The 23,005-nt window shown below is 51.7% G+C and overlaps 2 protein-coding genes across 5 annotated transcripts; one reads left to right on the top strand and one right to left on the bottom strand.

Moving 5' to 3' along the window:
• Window positions 1-535: 535 nt before the first annotated feature.
• Window positions 536-5,001, bottom strand: LOC311602386 (A-kinase anchor protein 17A-like). 3 transcript variants are annotated; one of them, XM_084790348.1, is made up of 5 exons: window positions 4,439-5,001; window positions 2,403-3,296; window positions 2,073-2,221; window positions 1,713-1,953; window positions 536-1,531 (listed from the first exon to the last, which is right to left on the bottom strand). In XM_084790348.1, exons 2-5 carry the CDS (start codon window positions 3,279-3,281, stop codon window positions 794-796), a joined length of 2,007 nt encoding a protein of 668 aa, XP_084646474.1. In that variant the 5' UTR covers window positions 3,282-3,296; window positions 4,439-5,001; the 3' UTR covers window positions 536-793. The 3 variants fall into 3 exon arrangements, with proteins under 3 accessions (XP_084646474.1, XP_084646473.1, XP_084646472.1); XM_084790347.1 differs by having other exon boundaries at window positions 4,429-5,001; XM_084790346.1 differs by having other exon boundaries at window positions 4,472-4,611.
• A 4,917-nt stretch (window positions 5,002-9,918) lies between these two features.
• Window positions 9,919-13,538, top strand: DHRSX (dehydrogenase/reductase X-linked). 2 transcript variants are annotated; one of them, XM_084790372.1, is made up of 7 exons: window positions 9,919-10,118; window positions 10,639-10,746; window positions 10,929-10,997; window positions 11,113-11,214; window positions 11,787-11,994; window positions 12,283-12,490; window positions 13,010-13,538. In XM_084790372.1, exons 1-7 carry the CDS (start codon window positions 10,013-10,015, stop codon window positions 13,313-13,315), a joined length of 1,107 nt encoding a protein of 368 aa, XP_084646498.1. In that variant the 5' UTR covers window positions 9,919-10,012; the 3' UTR covers window positions 13,316-13,538. The 2 variants fall into 2 exon arrangements, with proteins under 2 accessions (XP_084646498.1, XP_084646499.1); XM_084790373.1 differs by lacking the exon at window positions 9,919-10,118 and adding an exon at window positions 10,345-10,494.
• Window positions 13,539-23,005: the final 9,467 nt, after the last annotated feature.

Here is a 23,005-nt window from a genome sequence, read left to right on the forward strand (position 1 = left end):
GAGAAAGAGCATTGCACTGAGAGACCAGAAGGACTAAAATTGGATTTCAGGGTCACGGAGGCAAAGGACTAGTCCCACAGAAGACCAGGCATGATAAGGCGTATCTGGCCAGCTGCATGGAAGAACATTCTGGGGGCTCATCCACGATCCAGGACCCCATAGACTTGGTCAAGTATTGTGTCTTTGTTCTGTGTTGTGAGTGTGCCAGTGCTCTGTTACTTTCCTTTTCAGGAAGCCTCGAAGCGTCTGTAAGTCTGTGTAAGTGGCCAAGTGTGACTACGTGGACGCACTGGACAGTCGCCGCTTATCGGAGAGGTAGTCTTACCTTGTCTGGAGGATTTGGAATCTGAACCTACCAGTTGTTCGGAGAAGCCACAAACTGCAGCTCCCGTCCAGTGCTGAGACAGCACTTTCCCTTTCTTTACCATTGCCTCCTCACCCACATCACTCAGCCGCTCCTGACGACGCCACTCATAACTGCCCACCTGCTTTGGGTTCCCACCCCAACCACAGGGACTGACACATGTACAGATGATCACAGATCAGGGATTTATTTTGCACGGGCTTTCACACTAGCACAGGTCATTTCAAGTTTGGGGGAAAGGCTTCCAGTTTGGAAGCTTCGCAGAAGCCTCAGTCTGGGCACCCCCGGGGACAGAGAGGAATGAGAAGGCGCGGCCATCTTAGAGGAAACAGCAAGTCTGACAGCATGAGGAGCGGGGCCTTCCCGGCAGCCCTGGGGTTGGGAGTGGATAGGCATGTCCAGGTGGGCTCCCAGCATGTACCTAGGCCCTCACCGGTGCCAGGCGCCCCTGCGCCTTGGGGAACGCGAGCGTGATGAGCGGGCCTGGTCCACACCATGGCGGCTGCTGCTATGGCGGCGGCTATGGCTACGTTTCCGGTCCCGCCGGCTCCGTTCCCTTTCCTCCCTGCGGTCCACCGCAGCTCCACTCTCCCCCTCCCCCGAGCGCTTCCGGTGCTGGGGAGGTGGCTGTTTCCGGTCATGGCGGGTCTGGTGCTCAGGGTCATGCTCCTCACAGGGGTCAGGATCGCCTGTGCTTGGCTGCATTGGTGGCCCCGTCGCAAGCGTGGCCTTGGGTGTGGCGTTGTCCGTTGCAGGATGGTTGGGGGCGTCACCGCTGGTGCAGCTTTCTGTGGGTGCAGTGACATCATCAAGGGTGTTGCCTTCAGTGTGTATTGGCCCTTGGCCCATGGCAGTCACGCTGTGCAAGATGTCCAGGACTGGTTGCAGCAGGTCGCCCGTGGCATTGTTTCTGGTGTCTGCAGTGCCATTTCCTGTCTCCGAGCTGCCGTTTCCAGTCCCCGAGTTGTTTCCAATTCCAGAGCTGTTTGTGCTCCACAAGGAGCTGATTCTGGACCCAGGGCGCCGTCCCAGCAGCAGGGCCAGCAGGCGCTGCCTCAGCTCCCGCTCCCGCCTCTGCAACCCTAGTGCACGCTCCTTCTCCCGCTCCACCCGCCGCAGCTCAGCCTCCTGCAGCCGACGCTGCTCATCCTGACGCAGGCGTGCCGCCTTGGGGACAAAAATCAAGGCACGGGGAAAAGAGTTAGCTTCCAACCTGTACCCCCGTCCCCCCACACATACCAAGGCATGCCACTTCCTGCCAGTTAGTTCTTCAGTGAGCCCATGTGTGAGGCTGTTCCCGATGCTATGTTCCGTTCCCTCCACCCCGCGATGTCACACTTCTGCCCACCTCGGCTCTCCCCAGCAGCTCAGCCACTAGGCGGATGGACTGCAGAGCACGCTGGGCCAATAGCAGCTTCCGCTCCTCCTCCCGGATGCGGCCCTGCAGCCTCCGCTGCTCTTCCTCCTCTTCCTCCTTGCGCCGCCGGCGGCCCCTCCGGCGCTCACGCTCACGCTGCCGCTGCTCCCGGCGCAGCAGCTTCTCCTCCCGCCTCCGAGCGCGCTCCTGGCACTCGGCCTCGCGCTGCTTCCTGTGTGGGCAGGACCAGAAGTGTGGTCCACACTTAGGACCACCACAGTGGGGGGGGGGTGAGACCCCACCCACTGCCCTGATGCCAATTCAGCCCCCCACACCCCACCCAGCTCTCACAGCTCTTCCTCACGGCGCCGTTCCTCTGCCTGCCGCTCTCGCCGCTTCTGCTCCTCCCGCCTCCGCTCCAACTCCTGCAACTTCTGGCGCTCCAGCTGCCGCTTCCGAATCGATGCGTCGCTCAGATGCTTGGTGGAGTCAAAGGACACCTGACAAGGCGGGGAGGTGGAAGTGAAGTCACTCAAGGAGAGTCCTGTTTTATTTTTTGTACCAGACTTCATGCCTTCCTATGTGACTGGTCCCATGATGTCACCTTGCACTTCCAAGAACCACCCTGCCTCCCCCTGGCTTCACTAGTGCCCTCCCCGCGATGTCTCCGACACCGCTCACCTTGATGTTGCAGGCCACGGCCTTGCCATCCTCGCCTTTGAGCATGAGCTTCATCCCACGCAGGGCTGCCATGGCACGTGCAAAGCCTGCGTAGTCACGGTACTGCACGTAGGCCTCGAAGTGCAAGCTCCCTCCAAACGCGCCGAAGCCATGGAATCCGCGTCCTGCAGCCTCCCCGCGGTACGGGTCCAGCATGGGTATGTCCACATGGCGGACTTCACCGAATGTGCCAAAGGCCTGGCGCAGTAGCTCCTCGCTGGGGCGGTCCCAGGAGCCAGGAGCCGGAGTCCCACCCCCGGATGTTGTAGTGGCACCACTTCCGCTTCCTCCATTTCCACCTCCACTCTCACGGGGGGCGAACCAGCGGCATGGCAGCCCCTCCAGGTGCACGGTGTCTGGTCTCTCCCCAGGGAGGGACTCATCCATGTCTTCAGCGTCCCGGAAGAAGGAGTCCCAGTCGTGGCGGGACGGGAAGTCAGTGCGTGACTCGGCAGCGCGCACGCGCAATGGGTCCGGGAAGCCTCCCAGCTTAATGGCACCACCATCCAGGCCGCGTAGTGCGGCACCCAGCAGCGTGCGCCCCTCCAGCTCACCCTCAAAGCGCAGCAGGTCAGGCGAGCTCCGCGCAATGCGCAGCGCCGACAATGGAGCCCGCTGTGCCTGCGCCATGGCCCGTAGCCGCTCCATTACCTCCCATGTGGACACAGCGCGGGCCCCAGCTCCACCCGCGCCTCCCCCACCCACGCCACCCCCACCTGGCAGCAGAGGCAGCGAAACTGAGATTGTCACCTTCGCAATAGGCTTCAAGTATAGGCCAAGGGTCGGGCACAGAGGCACAGCCTCTGATGGGTCATGCACAATGGTGGCGGCGCCGGACATGGCGAATGGCTCCTCCTATGGGGGGGGGGGCACACAGGAGATCAGCTTGTACCCACAATGCCCTGTGGACCTGCTCCACCCACCTGCTGAGCTCTGTACTGCTCAGCATACTAAGACAGGGTACCTAGATGTGAGATCCAGCCCACAGCCCACTATATATCTCATGCTCTGCCCACACGTACCTAAAATACCCTGTAGTGTTCAGTCCCCACCCACAATGGCCTGTGATGCTTAGGCCTTGCCCACAGGCTACTGCAGACAAGACCTGCAGAAGAGTAGGCTGTAACGGGCGATCCTGCCCACAGCGCCTCAAGCCACGCCTCCAATGTTTTGTCCCGCAGACACACCATCTACCCCTAATACCCTAATACCCCTGTAGCACAGCGGCCCCACCCACACTCCATGTTCTGCTGAAGTCTCCCCCATAGTACCCTGTATAGCTCAGGCCCCACCCACAAAATGCTGAACTGATCAGACCCCTCCCAGTTTCCCCCAGGCCCCGCCCACATTCCTATATGCGGCTCAGGCTCTGCCCACAATCCTTAAAGCATAGGTCCCATTCACAGAACTGGTCAGACCCTGACCACAGCACCCTGTGTCTGTTACCTAGTATCCTTGGGGGCCTACTGGCAGCACCCACATACTTATCACTGATCAGGCCCCTCCTACAATCCCCTGTAGTTTTCCATCCCTGCCCACAGACAGCAGGGGCCTCCCACAAGCCCTCAAGCCCCGCCTACAGTCTCCTGTAGTTTTCCATCCCTGCCCACAGACCGCAGGCTGCATCTATACAGCCCCTTGACTGCTCGTGCCCTACCCACGACTACCTTTGTAGCTCCAGACCCCAACAGTATTTCCCGTGGCTCCGCCCACAGCCCCTGTCCAGCTCAAGACTCGCCCACCACAATGCAGCTTGGCACAGCACAGCCAGTACCCACAACCCCCTTGTCCTAGTCAGGTCCCGCCCCCGCCAGTCACCTTCACTCGGTCCTAGACCCGCCCCGGCTCCATCCCCGTCACTCCGGCTTGGCCACGCCCCGGATCTGCCCCGCCCCCAATGCTCACGGTCACGGGGGCCAAGCCCTGCCCCCTCCCGTCCAGCCCCGCCGAGGCCCAGTCCTACTGTTCCACCCCGAAGGGCCCTAACCTGCTATAACCTAATCTGGGCCGCGTCCGCAGGCCCAGCTCACCGGAGCGGGGCTCCTTCCTTGGCCCGGGCTTCAGCCACCGCCGTCCTTTGCTCCCGCGACGCCACTACGTCCTCCCGACGACGCGCTGGCTGTGACGCGTTTCTGCTTCCGGAGCCGACCTTTTCTCTACCCCCGTGGAGGCACTTCCTGTTCCGCCGCGAGAACGCGGCTGCTCCACTACTTGCAGGATTTCCGGGCGAGGTCACCTCGGACACCGGGACAGCCGGGAATGGTGTCGCGCGGCGCACGCGCTGAACAGCATTTGCCGAATTCTGCGCAAGGACCGCGACTGTCCGAGGAACTAAAAGGCGCAAGGGGCGTGACTTCCGGGGACTGGCGCCCTTCAACCTTATTACACCAAATAGCGCGTCCTAGCGCATGCGGGCTTCCGGAAACGTTTCCCTATGAACCTTGTTATCGGAAACAGTATCTTTACCTTATTGCCAGAAAGAGCGCGTCCGTGCGCATGCGCCGAACAGCCACGGCTTTTCGGGACCACAGACTAGTCCTGGTCCGGTCCCCAGTCCCACAAGCCCCGGATCCGCTCCGGTCGCCGGAGGCGGGACTTCCTCGTACCATAACTCCCGGAAAGAGGCCAGCGCTTCGGGCATGCGCAGAACCGATTTCGGCGTTGGCGTCCCCTTTACGTCCCCCTCCGCAGCTGGGACTCCGGTCGCTTTCACCTCTGACCCCCACAGGCAGAACTACCGCCACGCTGCAAGCATGTGCAGAGGCAGCGACTGTGCGTGTCCATATGCAGCTGACGCAAAGGGACGGGCCGCTGGCTTGGCCATCCGCATCGGGAGGGGGTGGCGATCACTGGCCGGAGGTCATTGCCCAAGGCCCCCACCGGCTCTACGCGTCTCGGGGGCGTGGTCTGTTTTGTAATAGCTGAGCCTATGGCCCTGAGGGTACCGGGGCATAGTCTTTGGGCCAGGGTCCTGGTCTGTTTCCTGCTGTCCTCGCCTTCCCCTCCCATGGTACCTTACCCTCCTCGCTGCAGAGCCCTGCACTGAAGCTCTCCTGTCACTTACAGTGGCTGGGAATGGCAGGTTGCTGGGGACTGAGGTTTCCCAGGTCTGGTAACCAAGGACGGTGTATGGGTGCTCAGAGCTCAATACTCCGGGTATAGGAAACACACAGGACAGGCAGGAGTTTGCACACTGGGTGCTGAGGACTGAGTACTTCCCGGTCAGGTAAATGAGGCAAGAGGGTGGAAACCGAGGGAGACTGAGAAGTGGCATGGATGGAGAGGGCAGAGCAGCCTGGATGTGGAGGAATGAGACAGGCGGGCGCTGACTTGACAGCTGCGGTCCCTCACTCAGACCAAACGGGGACTGATGTCATAGGCCGGGCCAGACTTGATGGACAGAGACTATGACAGAGGCCTGTGACTGGGGCGGGGAGGACTTAGGGTCAGTGATGTCACTTCCCATGCCTTTATTTACTTTTTTTTTCTACAGAGAGAAACTGTTACCATTCTCTCTCTCTCTCTCTCTCTCTCTCTCTCTCTCTCTCTCTCTCTCTCTCTCTCTCTCACACACACACACACACACACACACACAGTCCCTCACCAGGGTGTGCTGACACAAATCTGTTGGCCTCCCCCACAGTAATATCACGGAATCCATGTCTTCCCAGGAGACCTTCTTGTACTTGGAGGGTTCAGAGATGACATCAAGACCCGAGTGACTGATAGGACTTGAAAACCTGCCCACTCTGCCCACCTATCCAGGCTCATCCCACACACCCCACCTCATCCAAAAGTCCCATCTCGCCCCACTGTCCCGCGTTTCCTTCTGACTGGAAGTGGACAGAAAAGAAAACACTGGCAGGGAACAAAGAACAAAAAGGGAAGGGGTAGCCAGAAAAGTAAACAGTTGTGGGGAACAAAGAACTACAACATGCTCTCTGAATTTTCCTTCACACTTTCTTCCCATTTTCACTCTTCCTATGAACTCAGAGATAGATGTGGAGGACAGCATTCCAGGAACCTAGTTTTGTTTTATTCCACTCATATATGTTCATGTCCTTCCTGGAACTACAGAATTACTCATGGTGTCATTTGTGTTGAGTAACGTCTTGTGCATTGGCAAACACCACTGCTTATACATACATCAGATGGAGGTGAAAAGAAAAACCTCAAACACAGTTGCATCATGATATTTATTATTAGGCCTATAATTATTATTACGGCAGTATTTTCTAACCTGCTACAATCAATCAAGATACAGACACTGCTATATTTTAAAATAGCCTTAGTTACCCTGAGGCAAGGCCGATATTAATACCCTAAAATACTTCCCATAGTGAGGCAGGTATCCCATACCTGTCCCAATGCCATCATGCCACCTGCTTATAATAATTTCTATCAAGCTACCTCCTACCCATAATCCCAAATACTTGCTAATTATCATCATCTGGGCACAGTCTTCATCCACACTGGCCACGTGCTTCTCCACCTAGCCTAACCTAACCAGCTTTCTTCTTCTGCCCTCTCCTCTGGTTTCTCTTCCTCCCAAGATTCTCTGTCTCCCTAAGGCTTGGAACCAGGTGGGATAGCCTTCTATTGGTCAAACAAGTTAGGCTATTAGGCAAGATACAGGTAAGACACAGAGGCCCAAATCAGTAATTAGCATGAAAATACATCAGACCTACCTCCAACATCACAGTCTCCTTGTGGGTCCCACAATATGGGAAGTAGGCCCTATTTCTGACATGAACTCTGGTCCCCAATGTTGACCACTTCCCCCAGGCAGGGAGGCCTTGACAGGCCACAGAGGAAGAGGTTACAGGTAGTACAGGTAGTAAAGTCTTGAGAAGCTGAGGTCAGATGTTAAGGGAGGAGGGCTCCTCTTTCTGAGGACTAGGGGAGGGAGGGAGAGGAGAAGAGGAAGGGAGGGGAATCGGGAAGTGAAGAGGGAGGAAGCTACAGTTGGATCTATATATATTTCAAACTGCAGAACAAGCAGATAATTTTTATTACTAATCCCACTACATGGAAATAGCTCTGGGACTGGCTGAGACATGAATGTCTGTGCGTAGACAATGCTTCTTGTTGGCTACAGAATCCCTGTGACTTATTAGATGCCTTCCTTTGTATGCTATGAATGAAAATTTACAGATGTCTTTCTCCTGCTCATACAAAGAACAGAGAACCAGCCTTAAATGTTCTGTGCATCTCACACATCTCATATAGTTATAATATTGGGAATGCATAATGCTGGTGAGAAATTATATGTTTTCAGAACAAAAGAACTGGATACTGATGCTAGATCAGATCTGACAGGATTCATTCCTGCTGGACACTGACATCTTGCACCCTTCATGCTCCAGCACCAACTGGAGTTTCCGTTCCTCACAGAACAGGACAGCTTCGAAGAAAGCTTCCAATCGCAAGTGGTCCAGCATTTCAGACTGTCTCACACAGGACTCTAATTAAGTCTCGAATTTCTCAACATTTAGAAACTGGACCATAAATGCTATTCCTAGCTGGTTTAACCATTCCCCATTTTTGTTTGGGCTCCTACAAAGGTATTATTCGTACTAAATCAGCTGGAAGAAACCTTAAGAGAATGATGCCCCATTTCCTATAAGTAGGGTTGGGTAGGTTTTTGTTTGTTCTCTTGGGTGATGTTTATTTTCATTGGGAGTTGGTTATAAGTTATTATTGGTCTTACACAGAGAAAAAAGGTTAGACTCAGGCATGTCTCTCTATTCCTTTATTTTTCTTTTGTATGTATACATATATGGGTTGAAAAGAAAGAAGGGGGAATATAGAAATATATAGAGATGGATGATAGAACAAAAAGTAGATTGGTGAGTCTACTCCACTTAAGGCCTTAATTGTTACTCAAAAATAAGATTATTTTTAATTCACTGGTATAGATTTTTCTGTACTGATACAAAATAAGTTTAATTTTGACACATTGGTATAGAACTCAAATTTAAGATTATTCTTCACATATTATGTATGTATATATATGTATATATATGTATATATATTCTAATATGAGGTTTTGATTGTACCCATAAAGCTCAATTATAATACAAGGTTTTCTTCCTATACTTTGAAAGTGCTATTGCAGGCTGTTTAGGATAAATAAGTCACACAAGTTAATTGTTAGTGGGTCAAATCATGGTTATATCAATTATAAGTCTATTTTTATCACAAGAATATACATCCTAGGTGTAGCAGATAGAAATGATTCTATAGAAAGATAAGGTAAAATAGTTAGAGAATGTCTTAAAAAACCTCAGAGACATACAGAATATGGCATTTAAGGATGTTTTTGCTATTTTAAAGATACACTGACAATGAGACAGGTTAACTCCTGGCAACACCCAGCCTACCCCAAAGAAGATGATGAGCATCAAAGAACCTCCTTATGGAGATGGCTTCAAATGTGTCAAACAAGCCACTGGGCAAAATGTCCTCATTTCTACCGGAGACAGAATCCTGCCTAAAAATAAACAAGCTTGGATGCAGGCAGAGTTGACAGCCAAACTCTGCCAAGACAGGGTAAGCAAGTCCTCAATAGTTCCTACCTCATAAATATGTCTGTAAGATATATTGGGCTGGAAGGCTGAAGGTAATGCTCCAATTGGTATAGAGAGTTTTGGGTGACTGTTCAGGCAGCAAACTGTCCCAGTCACTTTTTCATTTTGGAAGCTGCTAACCTGCACTCCCTGTATACTCGAGTAGTCAATTTTATTCCTTCTCAAGTCTCTGATGGGGTTGAAGACCAGGAAGCTAAGTTTTACAGTGAAGCTTAGTTCTTTTGGGGTTAGATGTTTTTAGGTCTAGATAGATGTTTTAACTTGATAGAGATGAGATATAATAGATATTGATTTACATTCAGAATATTATATGCACCAAGATAGGAAGGATGTTTACTTAAGTTTGCCAAATACAAATAGCCAAATTAATATGAATGTAACATTTATATAATGCCTGATTGTCTCCAAGTTCTTAGTCCTGTAGGTAGTTTATTTTATTTATGTGTAATAATATAAGTGAATACGTTAAAAGAAAAACATAAGGCAGGTGGTGGTGGCACAAGCCTTTAATCCCTGCACTGGGGAGGCAGAGGCAGGTGGATCCCTGTGAGTTCGAGTCCAGCCTGATCCACAAAGTCCAGGACAGAGAAGGCCACACAGAGACACCATGTATCGAAAAACCAAAGAAGGAAAAAAAATTGGGGGTGAAAAATCCTGGCTGTAGGGGACTCCAGGGGTGTGGCTTCCGGGGCGGGCGTGGCTATCTGTTCCTGGAGGGCGTGGCTTTGCGTGCCTGAGTTCAGCTTGTCCAGCGTGCTCACTGGAGGTGGGCGGGGCGGTCAATTAACATCACTGTCAGCCACAGTGCGAGTGTACGTCGGGGCGTGGAATCTGGGGTGGGCGTGCTCGTGTGTGGTGACGTGTGCTGCTACAGTGGGCAGGGCTACTAATAGCCACTTTCCGGGCTGCACAGGGCTCTGGGGCGTGGCTTCCTGTGATGGTGTGGCTTTCAGGGTCGTCCTGTATTCATGGGTGGTGGCTATGTCCTTGCATGCACTGCGGGCAACTGTCCGCGTCTACGCAGTGGGCGTGGCCCTGGTGGTGACGCAACTGCTGCGGCGGCTCAGAAGGGGCTTCGCGCCGCCCGGTGAGTTATTTAGGGTGGCCCTGGAGTGGAGGGGGTCCCGTTCGCCGGCGGGATTAAGTAATAACCCTGAATGGAGCCGCAGTGGGCGCTTCCGGTTCACGCCGGAAGCCGCAGGTCCGAGCGCCCTAACGGAGTTGCGCAGCATACCCAGCGGTCCCTGGGCGATCTGCGGGGTCCATAGGGACCGTGTGTGTAGGAGGGGTTGGGGGGGATAAGGGAGGTTGGGGGAGTAGTGGGGGTCGGGGGCGATCCCTCGCACCGGTAAGACTTCCGGGACTGGAAAGACCCTGAGAACGGAGCAGCGGCAGGCACTACCGGTCCGCTCCGGAAGCAGGAATTCCGAGCGCCCTAACGGGGAATTCGCGGCGTTGCTGGGGTAATCAGCGGGGTCTGCGAGACTCGTGGGAAAGAGTGGGGCGATCGCGAGCACCGCTGAGACTTCCGGTATGGGAAAAACGTCCCAAAATTTTTGCGCGGCGTGGGACCGGGAGTCCGTGATTGAGCTGTTTTCGCCATGCAGAGCTCCCGCCTCAGCCTGGACGCGTCGCCATTGTGACGGGCGGGACGGATGGCATCGGGCTGAGCACCGCGCGGCAGCTGGCGCGACTGGGCATGCGAGTTGTCATCGGTCAGTCAACTGGCCGATCGGGGGCGGGACTTAGGGTAACGGGTGGGCTTGGGGTCACCAAGGTTACTTAGGGTTAGTCCTTGTGTAGTGTTCCTGGAAGTCCCGCCCTTCATACGTCTGTCATCGATTTAAGCCCCGCCCATGTGCCATCATGTGGAATTTTTTCCACCTTCTTTTTAAAGCCAGTAACAATCTAGAAAAAGCACCGGAGGTCGTCAGGAGCATTCAGGAGGAAACAGGAAATGATGCTGGTGAGTGAGCTGGACCAGAAATTGAAGGCGGGACTAAGGATGAGGTGACTGACCGGCAATTGGAAGTCCCGCCCTCTTTCGTTCACACCTGTATCTCCCAAACCCCCTCTTGCAGTGCAGTTTCTGTTCTTGGACCTGGCCTCCTTGGCATCAGTCAGAAAGTTCGTGTCTGACTTTCTGGCTCTGGGAATTCCCCTGCATGTGCTGATCAACAATGGTGAGGTTGTATGGGGGATGGGGCCTTGGGGTGCGGTGGGTGGGTGGGGTCTGAGGTCATGTCTATTTGTATACGTGATTCTGGAATTTTGCATATGCAAATACATGTTCTTGGGCTGATTTGCAAATCGCAGGAGCATTGAGGAACATGGACCAGAGGGAATTGCATATGTAAAACTGTCCCTGCATATTCATGTATTATTTGCATAAAGCAGTAGCTCCACCCAGGAGATACCTGTGCTCTTCACATATGCGAATTACCTCTTTAGTGTTATTTCATACTCTTTGATTTTTTATTTGCATGTGTCAGCAGGTCGGTCCAGAATGGCCCTATTTGCATATTCAAGTTAGCAGTATCTGATTGCTCCCCTACCTTTTCTCTGTTTATACAAATGAGGGGGCAGGCCTTCCTCTCAGCGTTCAGGGTTGGAAGGTGTAGGCCCTTTGGCTTGTTGGGATGCTGAAATGGCCAACCCCCTCGAATTTCCTGTCAGTCACCTTCCTCTCTGCCTCTTGGGCGGGAGTTCCCTTCTGCCTTCCAAAGTCCCGCCCCATGATTCCCTGACTCTGCAGCTGGCATTATGCTGGTTCCCTGCGGAGAGACTCTGGATGGCTTTGAGAGCCACCTGGGCGTCAACTTCTTGGGCCACTTTCTGCTGACAAGGCTGCTGCTGCCCCTGCTTCGAGGAGCTGGCGAAGCTGGGAAATGGGCGCGCATCGTCACTGTTGCATCAGCGACGCACTATGTTGGGGAACTGGATGTGGAGGACCTTCAGGGACGGTGAGCAGAAACTGGGAACTGGAGGGGCTGTGACATCACAGATGGTAGATGTTTTGGGGTCATCTTAAGGTGTTTTTGGTTTTTTGGATGGGGCCAATGACATCACCCATCCCGCATGTTGTCCAGGCTCAGAGTGGGTGTCTCTCTCTCGTGTGTGTGTGTGTGTATGTGTGTGTGTGTGTGTTTCCAAATTTGTCACATATGGGTGAATTCTAGGATGATGTCATCCCGTGTCTGGGGTTGGCTGGCGGGTGGGCGGGCTCGATGACGTCAGTTCTGCCCTTGCAGCTCTGCCTACTCCCCCCATGCGGCCTATGCTCAGAGCAAGCTGGCACTTGTGATGTTCTCCCTGCGGCTGCAGTGGCTGCTGAATTCACGCTGTGACCCCGTGACCTCGAACTTGGTCGACCCAGGCGTGGTGGACACAGAGCTGTACCGCCACGCGTGGTGGGGACTGCGGGCTGCCCAGGGGGCCCTGGGGTGGCTGCTGCTCAAGGTGCGTGACTCGGTTTACCTTCCCCTCCCCTCCCATCCCAATATGGCCACTGGCCGAAAAGGTTCCGTGACCCTGTGACTCAGTTTTCCCAATTTCACAAACATGGCCGTCAGCCAGGACGGAACCGTGACCTTGTGACTCAGTTTCCCCAAATTTTCCCAAACAACATGGCTGCTGCAGGCCCTGATGATATGTCAGCATGCCTTCAAGTTTCCAGCCTTCCGAGTTTACCCCCTTTTCTCCCTGTCTGCTCCACCATTATGGCTGCCCTATGTGCCTCAGTTTCTCTAAAACTTCCCAATCAACATGGCCACCCCCAGCCTTCATTACCCTTGGCTGGCATCCGTGACTTGGTTTCCCTCTTACCCCCTCCTCTGCTTCTGGACATGTCTGCCAGCTGTCCTTGTTCAATGACCTTGTGACTCAAGAATCACTGACTCTGTTTCCCCTACTGTCCTACATCAAGGCTGTCTGGCTGTGACTCTGTTTCTCTCCCCCCCCCCATCCCTACCCTGGCAGACCCCAGACGAGGGCGCCTGGACTTCTGTCTATGCTGCCGCTTCCCCAGAGCTGGAAGGCATTGGAGGCTGCTACTTCCGTGACCTGGAGTGGACAGAGCCGCTGGGGGCCGCACAGGACCAGAAGCTGCAGCGGTGGCTGTGGGCAGAGTCGTGCCGCCTGACAGGAGATCCTGAAGTGGAGGATGGATGGGATGATGGCAGCTTGGATGACGTCACTTCCTTTCCTGTACTGAGGACGTTTCCAGTGTCTTCATCGGAAGGGCCGCCACGGGATGGAGGGGGAGTCTGGCGTGGCAGGAAGTGACAGTCACGCTAATGATGCAGCACACATAGCTGAATGACAAAGTTAATTGCAGTGACTGGGGAGGTATGTTCTCCATGTAGTACATTTCTTGCCCATGTGGGAGGCATTTAGTTACAGATGGAATCAGTGCCACCTTCTGTTCTGGATGGGAACTGCATACAAGTGGCTCACAGATGTTCCGCAGACAAAACACCTTAAGTATAAATAAAAACACCTAAAACCAGCCATGTCCCAATATTTCTTGGCAGTCATTATCTCTGACGTGTTGTTTACATTGATGCTATATTTCCAGCAAATCAGAGCCAGATAGTTTCCTGATTAATTTTCTACATCCTAAATGAATATTCTCATTTCCTGAGAGGCACACAGAGCATTACAGTTGTTTCTCAATAATTGGGTCTGCGTGATGATTTCACGAATGTGTGTGTATCATGGACCAGATTGTAAAAGTAACTTTTTTTTTTGGTTTTTTTTGAGACTTCGCTGTCCTGGACTTGCTTTGTAGACCAGGCTGGCCTCGAACTCACATCTATCCACCTGCCTCTGCCTCCCGAGTGCTGGGATTAAAGGCGTGCGCCACCACGCCCGGCTTAAAAGTAACTTTTATTTGCCGTATGTCATTGTCATCTTAGAGGCTTATTCCCTTTGTCAGCTGCCCTAGCCCTTGTCCATGAGGCTTCTAGCCTTCATAAAAATCTAATATGGGCCTAGAATGTTTTCAGTCCCTGAGTTCCTGGTGAATAAGCTCAGCCTTTCTATCATCAAGCTGTAGTCACCCCCAGGCTCACTCCTTTGTGAGAGAGTTGCCATTCTGAGCACAACTGGGACAGGTTTGGCAAAAAACAAAACAAAACAACAACAACAACAACAAAAAACCTGACTCAGCAAGCCTGCCATGCCCTGCTGAGCTCAGAGGTAAGCCTGCTGCAAGCCTTGGCATCTGGTGGCTCTATGTTTCCAGGATGGTTGAGTATTATGCTCAGGGCCCAGGCTCAGAGGAGGGCTTGCCTAGACATCCACTCCGCGCCGGAGAGCAGAGAGTGATGGAACAGTTGCTCTCCCTGTCAACTCATCTGGTCTAAAGGTGTACTGGTATCCCATAGCCCTACCCAGGAGACTGCTTGTTTTACACCGTGTGTGCCTTCTGGCTGAACAGAAGACTAGCCAGGTTATTGTTCCTATGCCAGTACAGCCCTGTGGTTCAGGGGATACCAATGAGGTCCCTAGTCCTTAATCATCTCTAGCCTAAAGAAGCTAATTGTCCCGAAGAGAAAACTTCACTCATGGCCTCCTTTGCCGCTGGCCTGTCACGTTGAGGTAGAGAGGGAAAGTGACTTGAGAATGAAGCTGCAACAGCTGCCGAGGCTGCCAAGTTAAGCCAGCGTCAAGCCCCAGTCTGTCTCGGGGGGAAAAAAAAAGCAAGCCTCTTATCCCGTGAACCACAATCACTAGGGTCTTGTGTTACTTCTATCCTAAAGCAAACTAATTTACACAGGAACCATCCCAGCAGTCATCTCTAACATGCGCCCTGGAACCACTCCCCTTGGAGCAGGTGTTGATATCTGTGTGCGCCTCCCATTGGACCACAGGTCCCCTGGGAGCAGAATCACCTCTCATGCTTGTCTAATGGGGGGGGCTGGGTAGGGGGGTAGGGGTGGGGGAAGTAGCTCAGCAGTGGGTCTGATGTGGTGAGACCCAAGACTGCCTTTCTCATTATTTGCATGGGGTTCCTGAAATTGCAGGTTCAGGGGCCACACTGAGAAATAACCAACCAGAGCCACTTTCCTTGAGCTCTTGAGCTGGCTATGGAATGCGGGAACAAACTCAAGTTTCTCCCAGCAAGAGGGAAAGAAAAAAAGAAGGTGAGGGCTTCTGTGATGAGCTCTCAGCATCCTGTTATCTACTAGACTGTGAGTGGGTGTCTGGAATCTGAAGCCTTTTGTGGGACTCCGTACTCATAAGAGGTCTGGCAAACATGTCATTAAAGATCACAGCTGTTGCCTGCCCTGGCCACTCGTTCAAAGCCCCTTCCTAAAGCTCCACAGACAGGCAGCCTTAGGCACTGGAAGGTCCCCCTCTTCCTGACTTCCTGCTCTGAACTGACACAGTGGGATCAGTAGTTATTGAGTGGGTCACTCAAGAACAATGCTTGCTTTGAGTCTTTGCTGCTGTCTCCACGATGGTTGAGGCAGACAACCTGTGGCCACTGATCTTCACAGTGTCTGCTAGGCTCACCATGGGTGGGCTCTGTTGAAGGCCTGAGACAGTTCTCAATTCACTCACTGCCCAAAGAGTCAGCCCCAACTGGGAAGGCCAGAGCCCGGCTTCTGCATCCTTATGTACCCGCAGGGATGCAGCAGCCAGCAAGCCACAGGCAGTCTGTCTTCCTTTGCCACATGGGACCTTTAGAAAACTGCTGATGTGGAATCTGATGGATGAAGGGTAGGCTGCCTCTGCCAGCATAAGCTGGTCCTTCTATGCTGTGCTCAGGCCTATTTTATCTTCTGGACAATGCCAAAGGTAACAAAGGGAGGGGAAACTTTGGTAGCCGTTTTATAGGTAGCGAAATGGGGGGCCATTTCTCCAGGGTAGAGTCTCCAACCATAGGTGCACAGATGAACTTTACTGGATGGGCAAACTGCTTCCTGCTTCAGTGGGAAGGTCAGAGTGGGCCTTTGATCTTGGAGACACAAAGTCTGCAGCTACGTGGCATGGGCTCTAACGGTACACTGCTACCACCATGCCCATCTATGAGGTTGAGCCTGGATGCTGAGGACACATTCTGCTGCCTTATCCACACGAATTCACTTTGGCTGAAGGCCAGCCTAGCAGTAGGGCCTCCAGGAGGCAGAGGCTTGGGAGACTGAACTATATTCTAGAGCCTCCAGTAGGTCACTTGCCCTCTCTGCTCCAAGTTTCTCTAATCATAAGCAGGCCTAGAGATGGGGGCGGGGGGTGCAGTGTGTGTCCTGTCTTGTCTCCAGGGTGGTCCCTACCTTTCCAGGGCAATTTCAGAAGTTTAGATTTCCAGACTCCTCTGTGGATGGTTGTGGTCACCTGCCCTGGGTTCTTCCATATACAATGGGATGTGGAGTCTTGAGAGAAGTGATGGTTGTGCTGGACATGGTGGCATATGCCTTTAATTTCAGCACTTGGGAGACAGAAGCAGGCTGATCTCTGAGTTTGAAGCCATCCTGGTGTACAAAGTGAGTTCCAGGACAGCCAAGGCTACACACAGAGAGAGACCCTGTGTTGAAAAACCAAACCAACCAAACAAGGAAAGGTGATGGTTGTGCTTGGGTTCCTCCAGGGCAGCAGAGTGATGTGGTGGACATGGTGGCTTTGGTGTGTTGTCAGGGGTCCATGCATTGTTGCTGCAGGCTTTGTGTCTACACGGTTAAGCCAGACCTTGAGCATCTCATAGATGAGAACATCTCAGTGTCTTGGAGCAAAGCCAGTTCTTCAATACCTACAGTGAGTGTCAGGATCCTTATCCTTGTGTCACTTTCTCTAAGGTGATGAGGACTGAGTGGGCTGAGTCTGGTTTGTCCTAGGAGCCTCTAACACAGTTATCGGTCAGCTGCCCAGCCTTTGTGATCACTAGGGCCAGACAAGATCCACTGCCAAGCAAAAATAAGCACAAATGATGAGTCATCACCGGTACTCACTGGGCCGGGGTGGGCCTGAAGTAAGGTACCCTCACGGGGCCATGTGGTAAGACAAGATCCTACTCTAAGGAGGACATGGAGAAAAGTCGGGTATCCTGTCAGGTCAGCCCTAGGTGCTGAGTGGATATCAGGGACTTTGGTCCATAGCATCCAAAGCTTTGGGGTTGCACAAGGCCGAAAGGATGGCCACCGAGTCCTGTCCTACCTTGCTGAACATTCTCAGCTAGCGTACCTGCTCTAGCAATGGACCCCTGGGTATTGGTTCTGTATCCACACAGGCCTCAGTCTGAGTCCCCTCAACACCCTCTGATGACCCAACACTAACCACAATTGCGCTCCAGATGGGCTTGTCTGGGAGTGGCCCAAGCTCCCAGCAGCCAGCTGCTCATGCCGGAATCCAGGATACTGCCACACCCCCCATGGCAGACAGAACCAAGCCATTCTACTTCTGCTATGATGTCCAAGTGACCCAGAATAACTGTTCAGCCCCAGAACCTGACAGCTTTCTCTTCCCTGAGCAGTCAGAGCACAGTGGACTCAGCCTAGCTTAAACACAGTCCAACCATGTGAGTGAGAGTGAGCTCGCCTGGCATAGGTTCTAAAACTGCTCTGTGGTAGTGGGACACACTTTAAATGGGTGTGCTGTGCACTGTATAAATTAGACTTCAATAATGTATCTTTAAAAAAATAAAATAAAATCTGAGCTAGGCATGGTGGCGCGCATGCCTGTAATCCAGGAAAGACAGAGGCAGGCAGATCTCCATGAGTTTGAGGCCAGCCTGGTCTAGAGAGTGAGTCCAGGACAGCCAGAGCTATGAAGAGAAACCCTGTCTCAAAAACCAAAACATAAAATAAAATCTAAGGCAGACATGGTATTGCATGCCTTTAAATCCCAGCATCAGGAGGCAGAGGCAGGGAGATCTTTGAGTTCAAGGCCAGCTTGGTCTAGAGAACAGTCAGGGCTACACAGAGAAACCGTCCAACCAACCAACCAACCAACCAATAAACAAACAAATATGAAATCTACGATGCCTGGAGCCAACACTAGCCCATGATTCAGAATTTATGGTTTTGAGTTTTGATTAAGATTTTTTTAATTAAATAAATTTTTATTTTATTTTATTTTATTTTTTCTCCTTTATTAATTTATTCTTGTTACATGTCAATGGTTATCCCATCCCTTATATCCTCCCATTCCTCCCTCCCTCCCATTTTCCACTTACTCCCTTCCCATATGACTGTGACTGAGGGGGACCTCTTCCCCCTGTATATGCTTATAGGGTATCAAGTCTCTTCTTGGTAGCCTGCTATCCTTCCTCTGAGTGCCACCAGGCCTCCCCATCCAGGGGACATGGTCAAATATGGGGCACCAGAGTTCATGTGAAAGTCAGACTCCATTCTCAACTATGAAGAATGTCCTGTCCATTGGCTAGATCTGGGTAGAGGTTCGAGGTTTACTGTACGTATTGTCCTTGGATGGTGCCATAGTTTGAGCAGGACCCTTAACCCAGAAGCAGAAAGAGTCATACGGTATATACTCACTTATATTTGGACACTAGCCCAAGGGGCATGTCCCATGAATGTCTTCACTTATCAGGAAAGTGGGACAGAGGAGAGGACATTCTATTGGGACTCTAGGTGAAAGAAGCATGGGAGAATGGGTAAAAAGAAGGATCCAGAGGGTCTAAGAAACCTACAAGAAGAACATTATGACTGGTTAAGATTTTTACACAAGGCTTATCGGGGAGTGTGTGGTTACAACCATGACAGTGGAAGGCTTATTTTACATCCTTCATCATTAACCAGGATGGAAGAGACTAGGCCCCACTGTGGGCGTGTCTACATCCTGGGGAGGGGGGGGAAGCGTAGCCCCACTGTGAGCTTGTCTGTTCCTTAGGATTCTATTAATGATCATGAGGAACTGGCTGGTCTTCTCTCACCATTCTAGGACCAGAATCTCAGGAGAATCTGTAGTCAGCATCACCTCCCTCTGAGGCTTCAGGAAGGAGACTTCCTACCTCTTCTGAGTCCTGGGCTCCTTAGCTTATGGCTACATGGCTCTAATACATCTCTCTTGGTCTTCACAGGGCTTTTTCCTGGGTCTCTCCAGGCTTTACTTCTTCCTCTTATGAGGACACTGGTAATGGGATGAGGGCCCACACTAACTCTGAGCTGACTTTAGTTATTTACATTAAAGGTGATTTCCAAGTAAGATCACATTGCCGGGATCTCGGCTGGCATGGCCTTGGGGTTGTGTAGCTCTTTCAACGCAGTGGGCTGGGGGATGGAGCTGAGCCCATCTTGCCTTGGTCAGGCCCCAGGTGAGGTATCATTACCCTTCAGGGGCCACTATGAGGGACAGAGAACTCTGCAGGCATGGGTGAAGGGGCACCCCATCCTTTATCTACAGTAGGTGCCAGCCACCATAGGTGTCATTCTAGATAGATAGAGATTTGGAGAAACCCAGAGCTCCAGTCCTACAACCTGACCCAGCTGACCCAGGAGACTGTCTCACCTGGATAAGAGTTTGTAAGATGGGAAAGAGACAGCCATTAAAGACCATGCTGAGACTAGTTGGAAGCCCTGTCTCTCGCCAAACATAGCCACGACATTGCATGTCAGCTCATTTGATCTCATAATCGCCACAAGAGGGAGGCTCTCTCAAAGCTCCCTTTCCACATAGGAAATGTACCTTAAGCCCTACCCAGATCTAGCCAATGGACAGGACATTCTCCACAGTTGAGTGGAGAGTGGGGTATGACTTTCACATGTACTCTGGTGCCTCACATTTGACCATGTCTCCTGGAGGGGGAGGCCTGGTGGCACTCAGAGGAAGGACAGCAGGTTACCAAGAAGAGACTTGATATCCTATGAGCATATACAGGGGGAGGTAATCCCCCTCAGAAACAGTCATAGGGGAGGGGAGTAAGGGGAAATGGGAGGGAGGGAGGAATGGGAGGAGACAAGGGATGGGATAACCATTGAGATGTAACAAGAATAAATTAATAAATTAAAAAAAGTCCTTGCTCAGGATCAGATGATCAGGGACAGAGCTAAGGTTTTAGCACAAGAATTTGGCTCCTGTGTTCTAAAACAGAGTGACCTACCTTGCCGCTCACCAGTTGGATCTAGCTCCTCGGTAGCTCTGACACTGAGAATGGCATTGCCGTTTTTAAATGTGCATTGAACAGAAAAGAGAATATGTGCAACACCTATCTGTGGCTTGCAACACGTAACTGTTTACTACTTAGTCCTTTGTGGAAAGTGCATGCCAATCTCCCTCCAATAACCACACATACCCTGAAGCACCCCAAGAGAGGTACAGCAAGACTCCAGAGGCTGTAGGCAGACTGTATATCCTTAGAGCTGCTGTGTGGGACACTTGGGAGTGACACTATACACAGTTCACAGCTCAGTCCTGGGACAAGAGAGGATCCTAGGCTCGGTAAGTAACTATATAGATGAGGCATGTGAAATAGGTCCATCCATGAGATGTAATCCTGGAAATCTGGCAAAAAACAGGGCTTAAAAGGGAAGCAGAGGCAAGCTGATCTCTCTGAATTGGAGGCCAGTCTGATATACAAAGCAAGTTCCAGGGTAGCTAGGGCTGCACACAGAGAAACCCTGTCTCAAGCAAGCAAGCAAGCAAGCAAGCAAGCAAACAAACAAACAAACAAGGAAAAAACAGAAAACAAAACAAAACAAAACAACAACACAACCATAAACAAAAAAGGAGTGGTCTGTGGGTAAAAGCAGTTGGGAGCAAGCCTGATGGCCTGAGTTCAAATCTAAGCTCACAAGGTAGAAGGAAAGAATGCATACAAACTATCCTCTGACCTCTACACACCTAGCACATAGTCTCACATAGCCCAGGCAGGCTTCAAACAATCTTAAACTCTTGATTCTCCTGCCTGACCTTCCCAATGCCAGAATTACAACCCTGTGCCACCACGCCTGGCTTTAAACTGGGCTGAGGTGAAAGCCCAGGGTGTCATACATGCTAGGGAAGCACTCTACCAACCAAGCTATACCTCAGCCCAAGATTCTGAGGTTTTGTTGTCATTCAGAGGAATCTGCCCCATGTGACCTCCAGAAGATGACAATTTACCCCTCCCTTTGAGGCCAGGTAGAGAACATTATTCTAGAAGGAACCCAACCCCCCTCAAGGCCTTTTCCTGATTAACTGAACCCAGGAAGGAAAATCTGTCTTCCAGCAAATTCTATTAGCTGACTTGGGAGCTTAATCTTATCTGCAAAGTCCATTTACCTCAGACTCATCCTGAGCACCACTATGTTCATAGCCCCACTTGGACAATGGAATTAGGAATCTTGGGGACCACTTTAGAATCCTTCCTCCCCACCCCAAGCTGCCTGCTTCCATCCCCTGACATTGGGGTCTCCCTGTTCACCTAGTAGAAGAAGCTACCCTCATTCAAGGAATCAAAAGAAAATCCCTGACCTGGTCCCATTGTTCCATCAGAGTATCATGTGCTCATGTCTGAACAACACCTGTGCATTCAAGGTCAGGACACAGAATACATGAATTAGCCAACCCTGAGTCACATACCCAAAGCTGGAACAAGGAGTCCTGGGTAGCATCACTGTGACAAAACACCAGAGAGGACAACATTAAGGAGGTGGGCCTCATTATTCTGCCTCACGGTTCCAGGTGGTTAAATCCATAGTCAAACAAGATCAGCTCACATCATGTCAGCCAAATGGGAAAGAGGCAGAGACGCAGTGAGACAGAGAGAGGGAATATGCCTGTGACTCTAAGTTCCAACTCCTTTTAAGGGTCAAAAAGCTCATTTCAGCTCAGAGTTCATTAAGGCAGCAGGAGCTGCTCGTTTCCCAGGAGCAGTCAGGGAATAAAGAGGGACAGACAACACATCTCCTTTCCCTGTCACTCCATCCAGGTCCGTAGTCTATGGGATGGGTCCACAGTAGTCTGAGTGCTCCCTCCCTCCTTAGCTGCTCATCTCTGGAAAGGTCCTCAGGAAACACTAAGGTGCTTTATTTATCCCAACACCACTGAGAGTCAAAAGAAACCATCACGGGTCACATCTATCCCACCAGAGGCTCCGGGGTTGGAAATTGGGGAGAGACCTTTTTCCAAGAGAAAAACAGGAAACTTCTTAAAGCACTGGATACATGGCTGCTGGGAAGACCTCTCTCCTACTTCCAAAAACCCCCGCACTCCCACCCCCACTACCAAATACCTATCTCACATATGCACTCTCCCAGCTATTTTCATGCCCAAACTTCCAACACAGTTCTTGCCTTTATTAATTCATCTCTCTCTCTCTCTCTCTCTCTCTCTCTCTCTCTCTCTCTCTCTGTCTCTCCATTTGTAGGTCTATGTGTGGGATATCTGTGTCAGGTGTGCAGGTGTGTATCTGATATGAACACCCAGGAGCACACCCAGGCCAGAGGAGGATGCCAGGTGTCCTCATTCATCACTCTACTCTATTCATTTGAGAAAGGCTCAGTGACTGAACCAGCAGCCAGGCAGGCAGCCAGCAAGCCCAGCACCTTCAGAGCCCTGCCGTTACAGGCACCCACGCATCCACACCCAGCTTCTAGCATGGGCGCTGAGGTCCTTGTGTTTGCACAGCAAGGGTTCTTGCCCACAGAGGCCTTTCCACACCCCCTAATTTACCATGAAACTTAAGGACATGACAATTTAAGCTGAAACAGCTCTGCATTTCTTCTTATAAGCAGCCATTGTTAAATGCCGACCATTAAGAGGCCAGGTCTGAGGTAAATTTCACACCAGAGCTGTGGACAGCAAAGAGTTCAGTTACTGGGCTCACCCTCTCATTCCACTGAGAGAAGGGTCTCTCTCTCCCCTCTGTGACACACTGCCAGGTCTCAGCTCCCTGGGAGCCTCCAAACTAGAGCCTCAAGTTAAAGACTAAAAAAAAAAAAATGTTTTTGAAACAGGGTTTTTCTGTGTAGCCTTCGCCGTCCTTGACTCGCTTTGTAGACCAGGCTGGCCTCGAACTCATAGAGATCCACCTGC

This window comes from Acomys minous (genome assembly GCF_964271855.1).
Source record: "Acomys minous genome assembly, chromosome: 7".
In the NCBI taxonomy this organism is placed as follows: Eukaryota; Metazoa; Chordata; class Mammalia; order Rodentia; family Muridae; genus Acomys; species Acomys minous.

Coding starts and splice junctions, on each gene's coding strand:
- LOC311602386 (XM_084790348.1), bottom strand. CDS start 3,281: ATGTCCGGCGCCGCCACCATTGTGCATGACCCATCAGAGGCTGTGCCT. Junction 1,954..2,072: donor CGGCGCCGTGAGGAAGAGCT/GTGAGAGCTGGG, acceptor CTGCCCACACAG/GAAGCAGCGCGAGGCCGAGT. Junction 1,532..1,712: donor AGCTGCTGGGGAGAGCCGAG/GTGGGCAGAAGT, acceptor TTTGTCCCCAAG/GCGGCACGCCTGCGTCAGGA.
- DHRSX (XM_084790372.1), top strand. CDS start 10,013: ATGTCCTTGCATGCACTGCGGGCAACTGTCCGCGTCTACGCAGTGGGC. Junction 10,998..11,112: donor GGAAACAGGAAATGATGCTG/GTGAGTGAGCTG, acceptor CCCCTCTTGCAG/TGCAGTTTCTGTTCTTGGAC. Junction 11,995..12,282: donor GTGGAGGACCTTCAGGGACG/GTGAGCAGAAAC, acceptor CTGCCCTTGCAG/CTCTGCCTACTCCCCCCATG.